We start from the raw sequence: 20,153 nt of genomic DNA on the forward strand, positions 1-20,153 counted from the left end.
AAAAAGCAAATGCATTAAATAAATGATCAAGCTACAGTAGAAAGAAAATACAGTATAACCTCAATTTTGCATGACCTCGAATTAGCGTACACCCGCATTTAACGGAAGAAATTTCAAGTCCCGAAAATTATTCCATAAGAATAATATAATTTTATATTCGATTTAATCTAATTCACAATAGAGCAAAACCTGCATTTAGCATTAAGGATATGTTAAAATTCTCAAATATTTATTTCTATTTGTTTTGGTTATGAGATATCGAGAACCTATAGAAAAGACGTCATAAGCTTGCTGAGTATGATTCAAGGCAAAAGAGGAATTTAGAGCGTGGTCACTTAGGGCTAAAGTGAGATGTCGGATTAAGATATACATCCGACCGCGGCCGCAGTAGTACAGTAGAAGAGAACCCTCATTTTAACAACAATGTTAATGTGCCATTTTGAAAGTTCCTATACTAATCTGTGCAATATTCTTCGGTTACAATGAGAACTCTTTTACTGATTCACCCGTTATTACAGGCAAATTGAGCATGTTAGTTTTCATCTGCTCTCAATATTCATACTCTACTTCAGCGTTTATACTGAACGTGATCGATCATCTTCCGTATCGATTCATTGCTACGCAAGAGGGAGTAGATCTTTAGTGAGCCAAAGCTCTCCTCATCCTCACAACGCCGACTGGTATAAACGAACATAAACATGGGAGGACATGTTTTTGCAATAAATGCAATGACAGAAGTTGTTAACTCCTTAGAAATAAAGGCTGAAGTAAACGATTGCTTAATTTTAATACTATGTACTGAAATAAAATAAGAATGTGATGCTTTTTCTCAAGATACAGTGGTGTGCATAACTAATTTCAAAGGTTAGGTTATGTACTTTTGTGTCTTTTTACATTTCAGAAAGGATGTTCCCATATAAATTTAAAGTGAAAAGGTTATCATTATTCGACAGAGAGCTTGAATTATGTTTTCATAATACGTGCATGGTAAACCTAGGTTAGGCGATGCTGTCCGAAGTAAGAAAATGGAAATGTTTGCCACAAGCCTATGGAGTGATGCTATTACATTTTTTTAGAATGAAACTGAATGTGCATGTTCAGATGATTGGAATTAGAAAATACATGCTAATGAGTAAGCCGCTGCTTGGAAAACATCTGCAAAAATGTTTAAACAAACTGATTGCTGTTTCATACCAACTTTAATTCGTTTTTGTGCGAGTCTGGTATCTTTCCAGACATTTATGGAAAATCATGTACGATATACTGTATTTTCTCGCGTAATTAACGCACCTTTTTGACAAAAAATACAGGCGAAAAATTTGGATGCATAAATTATTCAAGGAATTCAGATATTTAAACTATTATTTAAGATTCATTTACATTTAAAAGGTACATCAAATATAATATACCCACAACTGGTTCAACTCATCTTCGGTTATTGTCATTTTGGCACAAAATTCTGACGTGATGTTTTTTCTGAAAAGTGAAGTAGGGTACATCAGGTAAGTTGGACATGTTGGTTTGATGTATCGACACTGGAAAAATATTCCTCCCATTACCAGCTGGCAATATGACCTGACATGAAATAAACGTGAACTCATAAAAGTACAATTCATGTAACTGCATATATAATGATACACTCGCAAAAAAGAAAACTGTCCAACACGAGAAGGGTCGGGCATCGAAGGAAGGACCCTAATAGATTTCCCCAAACCATTCGTATCCAATCTTATACGAGTTATGTGTCCATTCACCCTTTTTCTTCGATACGAACATGGGTCCCTTGCGGAAATTTTACATCAGGCATTGTTTTTTGTTTTAGAACAATGTAAGATGCACACTTTCTGCCAATACCTGTTACAGCAAGCATTACAGTACATCGTTGTTTTTCACTTCCGGTAGTGTGTACAATAACACTCGATGTTCCCTTCTTATAGATTGTTCTACTTTGTGGCATATGGAAACTGAATGGCGTCTGACATGCGGTTCCTATTTGGGAGAGCAACTATTGCTTCTCTTTACACTCTCAATGACAAAGCGATGAATATCAATTACCTTTTGGTTGAAATCATTTGGCATTTTTTGGCATAAAGTTGCTCTTTGTCGAGAAGAAAATTTCTCTTCATAAAAGTAATCATCCCACCTTGGCTAACCTTCAAATCCGAGATACTGATTCCATGTGTAACAGCTATTTCTCATCCTTTAAAATACAGCATTTTGTGAGAAACTGCATATCCAGCACTGCGTAACGAAGTCATATATTTAAAGTAGATCCTCCTCTACTTTTGGAAACTTGCCACCTTTTGGTCCTCGAAATGCTTTGCGAGATTTGTTGGTCGCTTGAAGTGCACTTCTCTGTTACCGTGATAGCACATGTTGCATTCAGACACTGAATACTTGTGGCCTGCTGCCCTATGCCGCATGTTTCGGCGTAACTGGTCACCGCGAGTTTATATGATGCAGTATTAATCGAATTCTTGCTCACTGTGTACTAGCTAACGATTCTGAGATCACAGAAAACGCATGTCCTGTTCCCGAAACACTCGTAAAATACGTTTGTACCAGACTGGAATAGCGCGTCACAAGTCACTTCTGCGCTGATTCATCACTGAACTAGTGCAGTAGTATTTCCTACCGGCTGATAACAGCAAGAAATGCCTAATTTTGCAATAGGAAGGCTGCTACCTGAGTAGTTGAGATCTTTATTTCGAAACGCATCCAGAGCTGCGTGATGGATGTTCGAAGAAGTGGGTGCATAAAATACGTGAACATTTCTTTTTTCTCCACTTTGGGCCCAAAAATATTGGGATGCGTAAATTACGCAAGGGCGTTAATTGTGCGAGAAAATAGGTAATGTTTTAAGAACAACCTTAAACCGAAGCAGTTTTGCATTCACAAACAAAAATCTGTCAAAAGGAAGGGTTAACCATGGGCTCTCCATTATCAGGAATAATTGCGAACATATTCCTTAATATAACTGAAAACAATTTCTTAACCAACTAAGATATGCAGAGGGAGACAAAGTTTCAAGAGGTGTGCAACTACATTGACCGACAAAATTAATGGATTACTTGAATTTTCTAAGGAAAAAGCATGTTAAATTGTGAAACATTTGTTTTATTATTTATATTGATCATTTTCATGAAAAAAATATGTAACTAATGTTATCTGTCTGTTATTGCTACCCTTATTTACTTAGATAATACACATACCTGCAGCAAGTCCAAGAGCCAGGATACCTCCAGTGCTAGTGCCCGCAATCCAATCAAAACAGTGGATGATTGGCTGTCTCACTTCCTTTTCCAATTCCAAAAGCATTTGTGTCAGTACCAGGCCCCTGATACCTCCACCATCAAGACACAGCACACGACCTCCTCGCATAGAACTCCGAGGCTTTGCAACGGTCTTTCCTGCAACGGTGAGCATTTGATCCAGAATCTCTCGAGATGCAGCACTGTTAGGCTCAGGTGGCGGTATTCCCTTATATTCAGTCTCCGCAGCACTACAATTCCGTGAACATCCCAACATGTCAACACTACACCGTGGTGCACCGACAGCATGTAAGATATATAAAACACGATCACCTCGTGCATCTGTTGGAACTAAGTGACGAGGTATAGCTCCAGAGTTGTTCCTAGATAAATAGTGAAAATAAATACATTTCTAATTTTCCAGGGATTATACAGAATACTACTACAAAGAAGTCCTTACCTGTAGGCAAGATCAGCTCCAAATACAACAAGGGCCTGGATAATAGGAACGGGTGCATGCTGCACAGCAATGTGTAGTGGTGTATTACCATCATTGTCACCAATGTTCACATCTGCACCTCGACCCAGAAGAGCTACCACACACTCCAAGCGATTTCTAAAAACCATTAAATGTAAAGCTGTACGCCCATCGAAGTTAAGTGCATCAATATTACAACCCATATCAACGAGAGCCTCTATTACTTCCCGTGAACAACACCAATGGAGAGGAGTGCCTCCAAATTTCATGTCCTATGAACAAAAATAATTACCATTATTTGAAATGACTGAACTAATGTTAGAATTTAAACACTGGTACACAGAGTAAATTACCTGTGAATTTAGTTTACATGAGTTTTCATTAAGAAAATCACCAACATAGCCTGGTGGTGTAGTGGATGAGGTTGAAGTTGGCTTTACACTAGCCTGGGTAGCTGCAATATTCACGTCAGCACCAGCTATAAGAAGTGCCTTCACACACTCTGGTTTGTCTGATAAACAAGCTATATGAAGAGGAGTGTGACCGTTTGCATTGCGTAAATTCAGACATTTGGTTGATTCAGCACTCAGAGCCTGCAACAGTAGAAATCTAAATGATAATTTATAAAATCTCAATCTGAAATTATGTGAATGAATAGTAAAATAAAATCTATAAAAATGCTGGCAATACTAGAAATTAATAAAATCATAAATACACTATGTACGGTAGACAGAAGTCTCTGAATACCCCGCTGATCCTCTGTGAGACATCTGTCAATGTACCTGAGGGTATATAAGTGCAGGCACAATGCGTCAACCTCAAATGTTTTTTTCTGTTACACTGAATCAATGTCATAAAAGAAGAAGACAAAGAAGAATCAACGTACAGAATTGAGCAAGCTCAAATGGGGCCCACAAGTACGGGCATTTGGTCAGAGAGATTTTATGGGCATTATATGTGCCCAAGACCACTGTAACAACACTTTCAGGGAGGAGAAGAGAGCACTGACCTCCAAACATAGCACAGCCGCTTGGAGGAGGTGATGAAATAGGGAAATCAGCTGTGTTGAGGAGGGGAATCTGGCTATTGACTCCTCAAAAACATTGAAGTTTTGCAATTTCATTTCCTGTACACTAAGATAGGAGTAGATTTTTTTTTGAAGATTTTTGCTTATAATAAGACCTTCCATCAACAGTTTAATGGACTTCATATATTTCAATTACACCTCATATACCATACTGAAGTACTGTAGTGTAAAACAAGAACAAAAAGGTTTCCACCTATTTTGTAGCCTAAAAAATGTTACATGTATTTGAAACTACTTTTGGTCTTGCACAAAACGTATTGAATAGGTAGAAATTTAGCTCTTGTTTCATATTATATTTCTCTTCAACACGGAATAATATGAAATTTATTACCTATGACTGCTGAAGTAGCACACAGACAATTTCAGCCTTCTCAGATCTGTGAGCTACAGAAGTGTACTGCTTTTCTGTTATCCATGCGATGTTGGTTAGTCTTGTTGAATTGTGTCCTCCATTAAACTGTTTTCAAATATTACACCTGTGTTATTAGCATGGTAAAAAGTGTAGGTGCAAGTACACGGCCGTGCTTAAGCACATTTGTGATAGGAAAATTATGTAATGAAGGGAAATACAACTGAACAACATCGTGGGATCTCTTATATTACAAACAATGGCACTCCACTACTAGTACTATATAATTAAGGTGGGCTATGAATTAACACATGATTTTTAGTGATATGCTCACTGCCTTTGATTTCACAAGCCTAGAGTATACAAAAAAAAGTCAGTTAAAAATCCCATAATAAATTCTTCACATCCACATTTAAAAAATACAATTTTTAATTAAAAATCTGACAACATAATTTCGTATTTAATTATGACGCAATCAGAAATCATGAATCTACTTCTACTACACAGTGAAGGTTACATGCAAAAATTCTTTCTGAAATTACAAAACTGACGAGATGGATAACTGAAAATTCACTGAAGATAAAACAACATAAACAGTAAAATAACAAACTTTCTGACATTCAGTGTCTAAGAAAATGACCTCAAAGGTTTTCTTGTAATGAGAAATTTTCATGAATTTCAATATAGTTGCCACATAAAATATAGCTTGTCAAAAGCCAGTGTAATAAAAACAGAACAGAACAAATACTTATATTATTCCAAGTACAGTGGAACCTCGATTCTCCGTTTTTGGAAGGACCACGGGAAAAAACGTACAACACGGGAAAACGGAAAATCCGGGAAGGAATGAACCATCAACAATTTGACTAAACATCACAAAAATGAAATATGTATACCTATAATCTTACAAACGCCCCTAAACCAAACCAAACTATCGCCCCAATGGACCTTCCGCCTACCAAGCGAACGCCCTCTGTCCGAAGGCCTGCAGATTACGAGGTGACGGATGGTCAGTGTGACGAATCCTCTCGGCCATTATTCCTGCCTCTCTAGACCAGGGTCGCCATAACACCATTAAATAGCTCCTGAATTAAAGGTAATCGTAGAATGACTGAACATGGAACCAACCCTCATATCCAGGTAAAAATGCCTGACCTGGCCAGTAATCGAACCCGGGCCCCCCGGGTGAGAGGCAGGCAAGTTAGACCGCGGGGCTGGCTTCAAGCGTTAATTACCGGTACGCGACTTAAAAATCTCGAAACTTTACATTTAGTTTTACCGGGGAAACTTTGTCAGTTTCCTCTAAAAATTTCGTCATATTCCTTTGAAAACTTCTTTCAGTTCCGCAACTTCGATCAGCCAAACTCTTCGAAAAAACTAATACCCGTAACTCCAAGCCAAACAACAATCGACCACAAGTAGTTTTTCATTCTCTAATCTAATAAAATAAAGCACATTAGATACAAAAGCATCCAACATGATGGCAAAATCCTTTCTTTTTTAATCTTCCATTGTAATTTGGCACCGGTATACTGTTCCTAGTCAGTTTATGGAAATCTTGTACCACGTAAATGAGGCCTACCGGTACATCGACTTTTAAAGGTTATGTTGAACTCGAGAATATAGTTTCGAAAGTATCAATCCTCAAGTTCTCAAATGCCTTATACTGTATTTAGTTCTGCCCGTTACTAATCACAATCAAACTGGAAAGAGCGCTCACTGTACAAGTTGGTACGAGTGCGAAATTATGCAAAGATTTTAAATGTAACGTGCACAAATAAAACGACTGGGGCTTTTATAACATTTTAATACAAAAACGTGAAATTCCCAGTTTTATATAAGGATGAAAACAGTAATGGGCAATCTCAAAACCTCCCATGGCTTTATGGACATAAGGTGCAACATCTGTTCTGGTCTCGATAACATAATCGTATACGATAATATTAAAACACTACATTTGTGTTACTAAGAGGAGCAGTTTCGATTCCTGCCTGAAAGCCCAGTGACTATACAGTGCCCTGAGGGAAATGCCGTAATCTGTTCGATGGTACACTTGAAAAAAAAAAAAAATAAATAAACACCTAACACTGGACATAATGTAGACGTTTTGCAAGTACGAACATTTGACGAAACTTGTTCCGTCTTCAAATAGAGCTGTCGAAATGCGCTCTGTCTCCTTTCAACTGTCGTGGGCACTGTCTGCTTTATGATTTCCGAGGATTCTCTAAACAATACTACCCGAATGCGATGCTAAGATGATCCCTTATGCAAGTTCACCGCCGATCACTTTTCCAGTACAGTACTTCTTCAAATTAGAGCAATGACGGGACGTCAACACCAAGATCCGGAAGTATGCCGTAGCCGTCCTTTCGTAAGATACAGTTTCTTGATAAAATGCGTGATTGAGGATGTAGCACTGATGGGACTGAAATTTCTGGACGGTTGATCCGGGAAATTGTTTCTTCGAGGAACGGAAAATGCAGGATTTTTACAACGTGATTTAATTAGGATGCTCGCTGGACCATGTAATTTGAACGAATAATACGGGAAAACGCAGTTTCCGGGAACGTATAATCGAGGTTCTACTGTACTTTCCTTCTAATCTGCTCCTGACTTTCTTGGTTCAACAATATTTTGAAAGAAAATATTACTACATAAATTCAATTCATGGGATAGTTGAAATTTCATGAAATATAAAGAATAAAAATTTCATAGTTACCAAAATTATCTCTCTTGTTGTGCTAGCAGCATAGTGGAATACCGCATTGCCCTCATTATCTAGATGTTCTAAGGAAGCTTTCGCATTTAATAGAGCTTGAACAATACGCAAGTTTGAAGTTCTAATTGCTACTTGTAGAGGAGACACACCAGTAACAACATCCGAAGAATTCAAGTAACTAAAATCACATAATTCAAACAAGTCATCGCTTGACTGTGCTAATAACAATTACAGTATGGTATATAAACATAGAAAGAATAACTATTATTTGAACTCACCTTAGAATTGAAGGACTTTGAAAACATTCATACATGCCAAAGAACGCAGCTAAATGAGCTACTGTCCAAGATGGATGATCCCGCAAAGCATCACAGATTTTCTGAATGGTTTGTAAATTACACATCTATAAACAAGAGAAAAATTTCACTTACAGAAATAGTTACCTATGCTAATTGCAAATTATAGTATTTCATTGAATAAATACAGGTCATTGCTTAACTAATTAATAATGTAAATATTCCTGAAATGATAATGAACAATGGTACACTGTATCAAGATGTGTATCATATGAATACTTCCATTCACAATCATGACAGGGTTATAATATCAGATTCTTATCTTTTATATAATACTTAAAATTTTGTATATATTGAAAGATTTGTCATTTGGATCTGCTGCAGTCTGGCTTCAAGAAAGGCCATAATACTGCAACTTCCTTACTGAAAGTGACTGACATGAGACAAGCAATGGACAAAAGACAAGCAACTATACTCACGCTCCGCAACTTCAACAATGCTTTTGACATCATCAATATTCAGATATCATCAATATTCAGATATTGTTAAAAAACATGAATCACTTTTTGGTACTGAAGCTTCAAGATTTTTCCGCTCTTATCTTACAGACCGTAAGCAACGTGTTATAGCTCACGATATTATTTCACAGTGGCAGGTCAGGAAGGCTGGAGCTCCACAGGGTTCTGTCCTGGGTCTGCTCCTGTTTTCCCTCTATATTAATGAATATGTATTCTCTAAAATTGAGTATAATAGATATCACCTTTTTGCCAATGACCTTGAAATTTACTGCCACGTTTATATAAAAGATATATTGCATGCAATAAGATATATTAACCTCGACCTTCAACAACTCAGTGTGTACGCCAGTGAAAACTCTCTCCTCCTTAACCCCCCCCCCTCAAAAAATTCAAACAATTATAATCGGTTCTCAGAAATTATTAAAAGCCATGTATAAACATACCATTCCTCCGGTGACATTAAATGCAACCGTAATTCCGTTCAGTAAGGAAGTGAAGAACCTAGGTATGACCCTGACAAACTCTTGACTGGTCTGCACACGTAAGAAATACATGTAGAAAGATGTATGTGATGCTACACCCTCTGAAACGACATAAGGACAGTTTGCCACAAGACGTAAAGATAAAACTTCTTCAAACATTGATACTACCAATACTTGACTATTGCAACATCATCCTCATTGATGCGACATGTGAACAAACTTGAATGAGCATTGAATTCTTTTTTTTTTTTTGCTATTTGCTTTATGTCGCACTGACACAGATAGGTCTTATGGGGACGATGGGACAGGAAAGACCTAGGAGTTGGAAGGAAGCAGCTGTGGCCTTAATTAAGGTACAGCCCCAGCATTTGCCTGGTGTGAAAATGGGAAACCATCTTCAGGGCTGCCGACAGTGGGGTTTGAACCCACTATCTCCCTGATGCAAGCTCACAGCTGTGCGACCCTCAACGCACCGCCAACTCGCCCAGTACTCTGGTCTTCGATTTGCTTTTAACTTTAGTTATGATGCTCACATAACCCCTAGCTACACAGCTCTCTCCTGGCTGAAATCCGAAAGGCAACTGAGGTTTCGCATACTTACGTTGATTTATCGAACCCTGAAGGAAAATTAACCCAAATTCATTTCTTCAAAACTTCCATTTATTATCCTCATTCCATAATTGTAACATTAGACCGCTTCCCTTCCTATTGCTATTCCCATCAACCACTCTTCAATGTATACCAGATCCTTCGTTGTGGCTGGGTCACAACTTTGGAATTCACTTCCAACTGCTGTCAGGAACTCTGAATCAACAATAAAATTTAAAATAGCATGCAGAGATTAGCTGTTGAATACCGCTGATTGTTTTGAGTGATTGGCAATGAGTGATAGGTTGTGTGATTGTGGTATGTAGGCTTGTAACATTGACATTTTACTGTACAGCTGAAGAACACTGTTGTTTTTATAATTATTATTAGGTTATTTTATTTTTTATAGTTATAGAGTAAATGTAAATGATATTTAGCTTTTAACTCATGTACATAGATCACTGTTTATTGGCACATTTGTATTTCTGTTACTTTATTACGTATTGTGTTCTGTTCAGGCACTGCTTATGTTTTTCAGTTCATATGTAACATTTTCATTATGACTATTATTTTTTTTACTTTTATGTTCTGGATTTCTTGTTATCTTGTTTTATTTGTTGAGTTTTGCTTTCATTCTTCTTTATATGTTCTCCATATGTGTTATTTAGGTTGGATATACTTGATTTTATAATAGAACAGTGCATCTCTTTTATATACCATATGTATTAAATTGTAATTTATGTGGTTAAGTGTAAGAGAGGGCCATGAGCCCCAAGTTCACCCCTGTAAATCTATATATATAAAATAAGAGTTTTGTCTGTACATTGCTCAGAATTTGAAAATAATGGTATTTCTGTATCGGTCATGTCCATGGTAACAAGAAAATGTACTTTTTACTTTTCCATAATTTCTGTCTGTCTGTATGTATGTACACGCATCACGAGAAAACGGCTGAAGAGAATTTAATGAAAATCGGTATGTAAAGTAGGGGGATGAGCCGCTACAATTTAGGCTATAAATCATTTTATTCACGCTGAGTGAAATGGTAGTTTAGGGGAAGGCCTTAAATTTAATTATCGAATATTTATATTATTAGCAGTCCTATCAATAAATACTATATAACTAAAGTAATATAGAATTCAATTTCCAATCATTTATGTCTTATACATTGTTACCGTACTGGCTCTGATAACACAGATATTAATGATTTTGTATTTTTGTTGCTAAGTCCATATCAACGCCGAGCCACGAGAAAATGGGTTAACAGAATTTAATGAAAACCGCTATATAGAGTCGGGGAATAAGAAACTACAGTCTAAGCTGTAAATAATTTTATTTTCCCGAGATGAAATGGTAGTTTAGGGGAAGGCGCCTGAAATTTAATTTTTAAATACCAGTACCTATGTTGTTGGTGCTATCGAAAAGTACGGTACTACATAACAAAAGTTATAGACAATACAATTTCCGATCATTTATGTTTCATTCAGTTTTACTGTACCGATTATGATAAGAGTGGTATTTCAGAAGGCCTACAATATCCAAAGCGCATAACACTAATCAACAATAACTTTACATTGACCATTGTTTGTTGTGATGTTCTTCGTGCTGCTCAACTCCGATAGATGGGATTACTACTGCGTATCGAGTATAACAGCCTGACTGAACATTGGCGGGAAATAGCTAGGGAGTTGGAAAACTTTCTTCTTTAGCATGCCACTCCTCTGGTTCATACATTTTCTGATACTGCAGGTACGTAACACACTGGTTCATCATAGCATTCGAGCTATTCAATCCCTACTCTGAGGCACTGATTGGAATAAGTAGTGTGCATATTTAACGGAATAATGACAGAGGAGTGTTCATGGCCGTCTGTGACCTGGTTGTTCCAGTTCTGGAACTTTGGATTGTTAGATCAGCACCGAAGTACTGTTCGTTGAAAGTGTGCGGTTTTTCATTCGATCGAGTATTTTATATGATAACATTGCTTTCAATCGCTACATTCCTACTGACGTTTTTGCAATAACTATGTTGACTTCAGTTAGGGAAACCATCAAGTCAGTCTTTCTGAGAATCCCGTAACGAAGCACGGGTACATCAGCTAGTAAATAAATAAATAAATAAATAAATAAATAAATAAATAAATAAATAAATTCAACTGGATGGAGGAGAATCAATTTCCTGTAGCGACTTCTGAATGACAAATTTCCACCAAACCAAGTTGAGTATAAGCAACTGCTATTACTGAAGACATCATGAAGAAATTTCACAATGACTGGGTGATTACTGGATCTGGAAATCTACACTGTGATATTTTAGACTTATTCGTTTCCCCACATCCCTTGATGTAGGAATCGGGGATTTACTTCTTATATAAACATGACTCAACAACAGAACAACTCGAGGGGCATGATAAAAGAACTCGGATTTCACAATAATTAGTAGGTCCTTGGATTGAGTCCTGTGTATCTGCTTGCAAAATCTGCTTATTATAGCTTTAGTGGAAATGAACTTTAAACTTTTCAGATCGTATTTATTTGGTCAAAGTCAGTATGTGGAGGTTAATAAAGTTGCTTCAAAGGAAGCTGAGGTAAAATGATAATGATACCTGATTTGGAGGAGAAAATAAATTTAAATCCTGTTTTATATGCAGATGACTCCACTGTTCTGAACTCGTGTAAAAATCTAGATGAACTGTTGTTGCTATCTGACCACATATTGGAAGAAACTAAATCATACTTTAATACAAATGGCTTTCTTTTCTGAAAATTAAAATTAAAAAACTCAAAACGAAATTTTTAATGTTAAAAATCAAAGGAATGAATTACGATGTATGTTAAATTTTTCAGTATTCATTCTGACCCAGAGCTGACATGGAAACAGTACATTAACCGTAAGTGAGGACTGTACCTAGTCCATAATTTGAAGCATACAGTAAATAAATCATGTGTGTTTATCTGTTAGGTCATCAGCCTGGAGGCTAGTTGGATCCTCAAATAGCAACACCAAAGGTCATGCAGTTATAAGAAAAACCATAAAGATTTAAACTGAAAACTATGCAAACAGTACATAATAACTGACGAAGAAAGGGCAGCCAGGTCGGAAAGAATGAAGAAGTTCTGGGAGCAGAAGAAGAAACATAAGCCAAATTTGTAGCTAATACTCTTAAGACTTAAATGTATATGGATTGATTAAAGTGCTCCAATGTGGGTGTAAAATATTTTTTTTAAATACAACTTTTTAGTATACACAAAGAGTAAGCCCAGTAATGAGTTACCAGAATGTTGGAGCACCATTCATACTCACAATACCAGGTTATTTTATCATCCTGATAAATCATGATGTAGCTTAAAGAAAACTCAGTAATGTAACTGATTATGTATAACCCTTTATAATAAATTAGGTCAAAAATTCCATCAGCTACAAATAAACATTTCCAAACAGCATCTTTATAAATGGTTCTAGATAATCCACTGGAGTGATCTTAACAAAATTATTTTATACAGTATCTAGGCATCTTTAGAAGGGTAATGCTATCAGATCTTGTACGGATACAAAGCTTGGATGCTGGAAGTGAGGATAAACAACTGGATCAGTGCACCGCCAATGAACAATTTTTTACAATACTGTAGTTGTGTATTGTTATATCTGTCAAACTGTTATACCTGTCCATTTCAATACGAATGTTCTTTAAAGTTTATACTGAGTATGGGGAGAGTTCTTTGGATATTCTCGCTCGCCGCTTTGGGGCATGCTTGTCAAATAGTTCTGTTACTTTACTGTTAAAAAAGGTAACTTTGTCGTCTAGTTTGTTATAGGCCATTGTAACAAATGGCCAGGGTATTTTGCCTGCGTCCTCGAAGAGTCTATCGTTATTTATATTTTTTCGATGGTCAACAGGTAATACATTTCTGGGAGTGTTTCAATGGCCGGAGTTTACACAAAATGTATATTGCGTCATGTGCAAAAATACCAGGTACAGAGGTTTGACCAACATTGAGAACTCTGTCTGAGTTGCTGGTAACTATAAGATCTAATAGTGTATGCAAATGAGATGTATGATGAGTAGGAGAGAGAGGCAAGATGTTAATATTATAGGCTTGAAACAATGTTTTGAGTCACGTGGTTCCGGAAGAACTTACGTCAATTAAGTCTGTATAAATGTCTCCCATAATTATTGTGAGGGTAGTCTGGCAGTAGCTTTAGTTAAGTCAGCTTCAAAATCTAAGTAACCTATATTCGGACATTCGTAGACTACTACAAGGGCTTTAATCCTGTTCGCTGTTATTTCTACAAGCATGTATCCTGGTTTCCTCTCGTACCTGCCTGGCGAATGACCCAACAACTTGGGTTTGAGGCTGGTTAAGAAATATCCACAAACTCCTCCACCGTGTTTGCGTGTACGGTCAATTCTCAGAAGCAAGTAGCCTTCAAGATGACAAGGAAGATGGGCTCTTATCTGTTAAACAGTAAACAGTTAAACAGTAGCAGTAGATGGAAAATAGCTGGAGTGAATATTTCTGTAAGCTCGTCCATTCTGTTGGCTGCTAATAAGCTTTGTCCATTTATATGACAGATGTGTAGGGCTCTGGGATATTGCGAGGTGAAATGATTAAGAATACTAGCGGTATTTTGGTCAAGGTTGGTGCTACAGGGTGAGGGGAGTGCAGACACCAGAAGGACGGGAGATGGTAGCAGGTCCGGTGACAGCTGCGATCGACTAGTGAAGTCAGAGAAATGTGCATTGTCACTCACAATTGTAACCAACTTGTAAGAATGTAAATCTCAAATAATAAATAAACACGTGCAGCTAGGAGGAAAATGAAATGGCGTATGGCTTTTAGTGCTGGGAGTGTCCGAGGATAAGTTTGGCTCGCCAGATGCAGGTCTTCTGATTTGACTCCCGTAGGCGACCTGTGCATCGTGATGAGGATGAAATGATGATGAAGACGACACATACACCCAGCCCCCGTGCCAGTGAAATTAACCAATTAAGGTTAAAATTCCCGACCCAGCCGGGAATCGAACCCGGGGCTCCTGTAACCAAAGGCCAGCACGCTAACCATTTAGGCATGGAGCCGGACAGCTAGGACGAATTATCATTAACTGAAGCAAAGGAGTGAAGGTAATGAATCAACTGTGCATAAAATTACCTATTTATAAAGTACAATTAAATTACGGGTGGCGTGTCTAAAATAAATGAAGTATAAATTATAGTAAAGTATCGAAGATACTTAAAAATAAAAGTTATTACATTAATAATCTATATATTGAAACGGGAATGCCCTACGAGCATTCACGTTTCATTCATTTATTAAGAGGAACTCGCTAACACCCGGCCGTAAGCATTTAAAACTTGCGCCGAGCGCACAGGCATTGTGGGAACTGCAAGCAAGCTCGCACTGTTCTAGAACACCGGCCAAGGTCAAGCGACGTCACGCAGAAGGTTCTTTCGTGTTCCATAGCATTGCAGCATGAACGAAATGTGATATCAATATTTCAATAACGTCACCTTGCAGGCAGGAATAATGATCGCTACTAGCCGAAATTTCATGTCAATCGGTGTAAAGATGGCCAAGATATAAAATTATCTTGGGGCCCACAGGTGTAGCCACGCCCACCGACCTTCGGCAATATAAGCGAATCGCCAGCCTGGGGTAAAGCAGAGAGTGTGCAGTGTGGGCAGTGTGCAGCTGCAGTGTGCCGAAGGCAGAGAGAGTGAGAGGAGTCGGCAGCAAGCCGTGAGTTCAGTGTGTGTGTGTGCAAGTAAGCACGTCACGATATAATTCGTCACTCGGTCCGGCTGTGTACTTGAGTTCGGAAACGTTAGTGTTGGAAGCTTTCTCCGTGGGCTTGAACTTTGTGCATGAACAAAAACGTAATTTCGTTTTTATCAGTCTGTACGACTGGGCGATTATATTTCGTTTGTGGACTATGAATGTTTCTAGCATAAACTGTGCCAACCTTGATTTCATTTAAAGACTGTGTTCGTAATAAAACTGTGCCAGCCTTCATTTCATTTAAAGACTGTGTTCGTAATAAAACTGTGCCAGCCTTCATTTCATTTAAAGACTGTGTCTATCCATTGAACTGTGTTCGTAATAAACTGTGCCAACATTCCCTCTCAAAGACAGTATTAACTTGTGGAATACGGTATCGTAATTTCTTTCCGAGGGACCATGCCAATTCCCATCATAACCTGTTCAGAATCACGTATGATCTTAAGTGCCAGTGATAATCTTCTGAAAATTACGACGTAACAGAACTTGGACTGTCGTTTATTTCAACAAGTGTGTGAATATTGTGCTCATGGTGTACAGTGCAGAGACTGTACCCGGTGAATTTAATTTTCTTTGTGAAGTGCTTAATCACTACACCTTGGAAGGTCCTAGATTGTTTTCGTTTGTTTATTATTCCAAATACAATAATTCCTTCCATCTTATTCTCATGGAACTGTGACTCTGACTTTATCCTTGCTGCTAAAGTGCGTTCAACATCATTGACTGTGGGAACTATTTCGGTGTGCTTCGCCTTAGAGAGGTGTCACACCAGAGTCCCATGACGTCTGATGCGGAAGCTCCACATTTCCCCGTTCCTGCCTCAGGTTCGAGTCGCCATCAACACTAATACAGAGAAAACACCAACGACGGAAGACAACGTTGACGCCAACCGCAAGACGACGCAGACGCCGCAGGACGACGTCCCCTCCACGCCTTCAAGGACAACCCCACGATTCAGCTGTAAAAGGTGACATAATTCTTTGCATATCTATTGAATAAACTGAAGGATCCACTTAATCATAAAAATTTTTTTTCACTACCCTTCTCTCTCACTCTCTTAGCATGGGCCGTACACGCCTTGTCGTTTCTCATGCTCTCCGATAAACTGAAGTACGGGCATTCCTGTTTCAGAGAGAAGGTAGTGAATAGTAAAGTGGCACCCGTGACGTTGGGACCCGATTAAAGAGAGTAAAGTGATAAAAATTAACTTTGAAATCAGTGATATCTTAATTCAAATAAAAGTGCATAGTACATACGTTAATTCCAGTTCAGTGAATGTGTTAAAATTTTACGAAGTTCAATTCAATGACTTTGGCGAAATTTTAAACTTTTGGCACAGAACTCTGATTAAGTTTATGGCACAAGTGATTATTTTTTTTTTCCCTTTCTCTTTCTCTTGCTATGTAAAACATTTCAGGCACAATATTTATGCACAGTCTCATATAAATGTTTGATATTTATGTCAGTGAAACATTGAACTTTACCATTGGACAATAATGGTGATATTTAATTTTATGCACAAGTGTGTGATATTTTGTGTTGGTGAAATATTGAACTTTACCATTGGGCAATAATGGTGATTTTACGTATGAAGTGAATGATTGTATTTTCTGCATTTTGTAAAAATAACGACATTAATATGGAAAATATACTAGTTGCTATTGAGGCTTTAAAAATCAGTCTAAATGACAGGATTACGGAAAGTAACACTAATCTCGGGCGTAGGATTGCTGAATCTAATAATACTTTAGGAGCTCAACTTAAAGAATCCAACGCGGCCTTGGAAAGTCGTATGGAAGCCACTAAGGCTAGTATAGGTCAGCTTAGGGAGGCTAATGAAGTAACTAATCGTAATATCACTCAACTTAGGGAGGCTAATGATGCCAACATTGTAAAATTGACAGAATCTGTTGATCAAAAGTTTGCAGAAGTTAATAATAATTTGGAACATAGGCTCAATAGTGCAGGTGCCGAAATTGAAAAAGATTTAAAGAATCTAACAAAAGAATGAATTCTAAGTTTACGGAAATAAATGAAAGATTAACATGTGACTTAGAAACCATTAAGCAAGACATAAAATCACAAGTGGCGGAGGACTTAAAACTTGCTTTCCCGTCTTCTCAGGAAGTCCTTAAAGAAGTAGAAAGCTTAAAGGAAGAATTTCAAGAGTCCCATGCTCAATTATCTCTTGCGCAAACTAAAATCGCTTCTATTCAAGACAAACTTCATGAATCTGTTAAAAATAATTTCATGAAGTTGGGAAACGAAATTACTCTTCTGAAAAGTCATCAAGAGGAGGCCGATAAACGTGTCAAGACTAAGTTAGATAATGCTCACACGCAGATTACTTGTATCTGTCGCGATGTAGCAGAAGTCAAGACCGACTTAGAAAAGGAGGTCAAGGAAATTGAGAATTCCGTACAGGGGAAAATTAAAACCCTACAACTTGAACTCCAAGGAGGTACAGAAGCTCTCAACAGCAAAGTATCGCAAATTGAACAGGATGTTTCATCATCTAGCCTTCACAACACTAGTAGAGAATCCATGAATGTTTCCACAGTTTTTAAAATGACAGAGGAAAAACCAGCCAAATTTTCAGGGAAGGAGGAGTATACTGCTAAGGAGTTTCTCCTCAACCTCGAAGAGTTCTTTCAAGAAAATCACTTTAAGACCGACCGCCGATTACGAATAGCATCTCGATTGTTAGAAGGCAAGGCGTTAATGTGGTTTACCACTTTTAAATTCAGTATTAACACTTACGAAGAGTTTAAGGAAGTCTTACTTAGACGATTTTGGAGTGCTGAGGCTCAGCACCTGATAAAACTTCAGAAAGTATAACACTTCCGTTAATTCCTCGCGATATTCAGATTATCTCATATCTCAGCTTAACCCCTCAGCGCCGACCTCTATACGTGGTATAGACCCATACATGGTTTCGCATTTACGGCTATAGCGCGAAGAGTTTTGGTGTTATGGATATGCAAATAGTTTTGTTTCCAAGAAGACATTTTCGGGTTTATCAGTGTTCTAAATAAGTATTGAAAATCGTTAAAGTGTAGCTGCTTTTGCAAGGATAAGTATATGTCAATTATGTCTGAGCACCAATCCCTGCTTTTTTAATACTTTGATACTTTGATACTTTATTATTTTTCTCTAGATCTACAGTAATAATACCCATTTGATCCTTTAAATGAGAAAAATAACATGTTCAGCCCATGCCAAAATTCACTCTTTCAAACTCTACATACTGTACAGAAAAAAGAAAAGAAAAATAAAACACGCAGAGAACAAAAATAAGCAAACAAAACAATATTAATAAAAATAAAAAAATCAAACGTACTCCATGGACATGCCATGAAATTCCTCAGATACTCCGGAAACGTAACCCCCAAAGTGAGGGTCACCACGGTAGTCATCCTCGGCCCTTTCATGCCACGTCCAACGTCCTTGCTGAATATTCCTGTTGTTTTCCCAGAATGTGTAGTTGAAATAAACATAATTAAAATACATAATAAAGTTGAAATAAAATCAGCAGTATTAAGAATGTCAAAGACCTTCATGCCTCTCTTAACTAGACACGCAAACCCTTGCACATTCCATTCCTCCTACCTTTTTACTTGACCCACTCTAGGTTGCTGAGTCCAGACTTACGTTACATTCTGCCATTGCGTAGTCATGCTCACGTATGCTCACGTTGCAATTTTATCCTTGTCAGCCATGCTTAATCAATTTAAATACCAAGCCATACTCCACCTGAAATTTGTCATCACGTCCACCAAACCAAAGTTTACAAACAAACACCAATTCTCTGTTCACATCCCTCTCAACACTTAAACAAACACCACTTCTCAGTTCTCGTCCCTCTCAACACTTAAAATCTGCCATTGAAAAGTACCACCACTTCTCCATCTCCAAATTTCATATCACATTGAATACCAAACCACCTTCATTTACAACTTACTCATGAGTGCACCACTACTTCTCATACCTTTCCAACACCACATTTCAACATATACCACCTCTATTTCCAACACCACCTTTCATCTCTAGCACACACTCATCTACCATACTCAATTTACCATACACTCATACTCATCCTAATACCCATCATAATTACCTACCGAAAACTCCATCTTCCACCAAACCAAAATTTACAAATAGCCAAATTACATTACTACATCTTCATACTTTTCCAACACCACATTTCAACATCTACAAATATCACCCACTCATATACCATCACATTAAATACAACTTACGCATGAGTGCACCACCACTTCTCCATACCTTTCCAACACCACATTTCAGCATATACCACCTCTACTTCCAACACCACATTTCAGCCCTAGCACACACTCGTCTACCATCAAATAAATCTCCATCTACAAATACCACACACTCATACACCATCACAACCTTCAAAATATCACTTCATCTTCACCTACAAATACCAAACACTCATTCCTCAACACTACATTCTTACATCTAACAATCTTTATTTTCACTACTCCCTATACTATTGTTCTTTTTACTTCTAGTGACTACACCCTTTTCATTTCTACCTGAATCCCACATGTCTGTCAGTTTTCTATACTTTCCTGTTTTTCT

The 20,153-nt window shown here is 37.6% G+C and overlaps 1 protein-coding gene across 1 annotated transcript in view; it reads right to left on the reverse strand.

Moving 5' to 3' along the window:
• The window catches only part of iPLA2-VIA (calcium-independent phospholipase A2 VIA), a 142,903-nt gene that overhangs the window by 89,721 nt on the left and 33,029 nt on the right, over positions 1–20,153 (reverse strand). Inside the window, exons 3-7 of the mRNA XM_067136657.2 lie at positions 8,163–8,287; positions 7,885–8,062; positions 4,083–4,322; positions 3,712–4,001; positions 3,213–3,634 (exon numbers count right to left, since the gene is read on the reverse strand). Of these exons, the coding sequence (XP_066992758.1) occupies positions 3,213–3,634; positions 3,712–4,001; positions 4,083–4,322; positions 7,885–8,062; positions 8,163–8,287 (1,255 nt within the window). The remainder of the gene's footprint in view (positions 1–3,212; positions 3,635–3,711; positions 4,002–4,082; positions 4,323–7,884; positions 8,063–8,162; positions 8,288–20,153) is intronic.

Source organism: Anabrus simplex, chromosome 1, assembly GCF_040414725.1.
Source record: "Anabrus simplex isolate iqAnaSimp1 chromosome 1, ASM4041472v1, whole genome shotgun sequence".
NCBI classification, from domain to species: domain Eukaryota; kingdom Metazoa; phylum Arthropoda; class Insecta; order Orthoptera; family Tettigoniidae; genus Anabrus; species Anabrus simplex.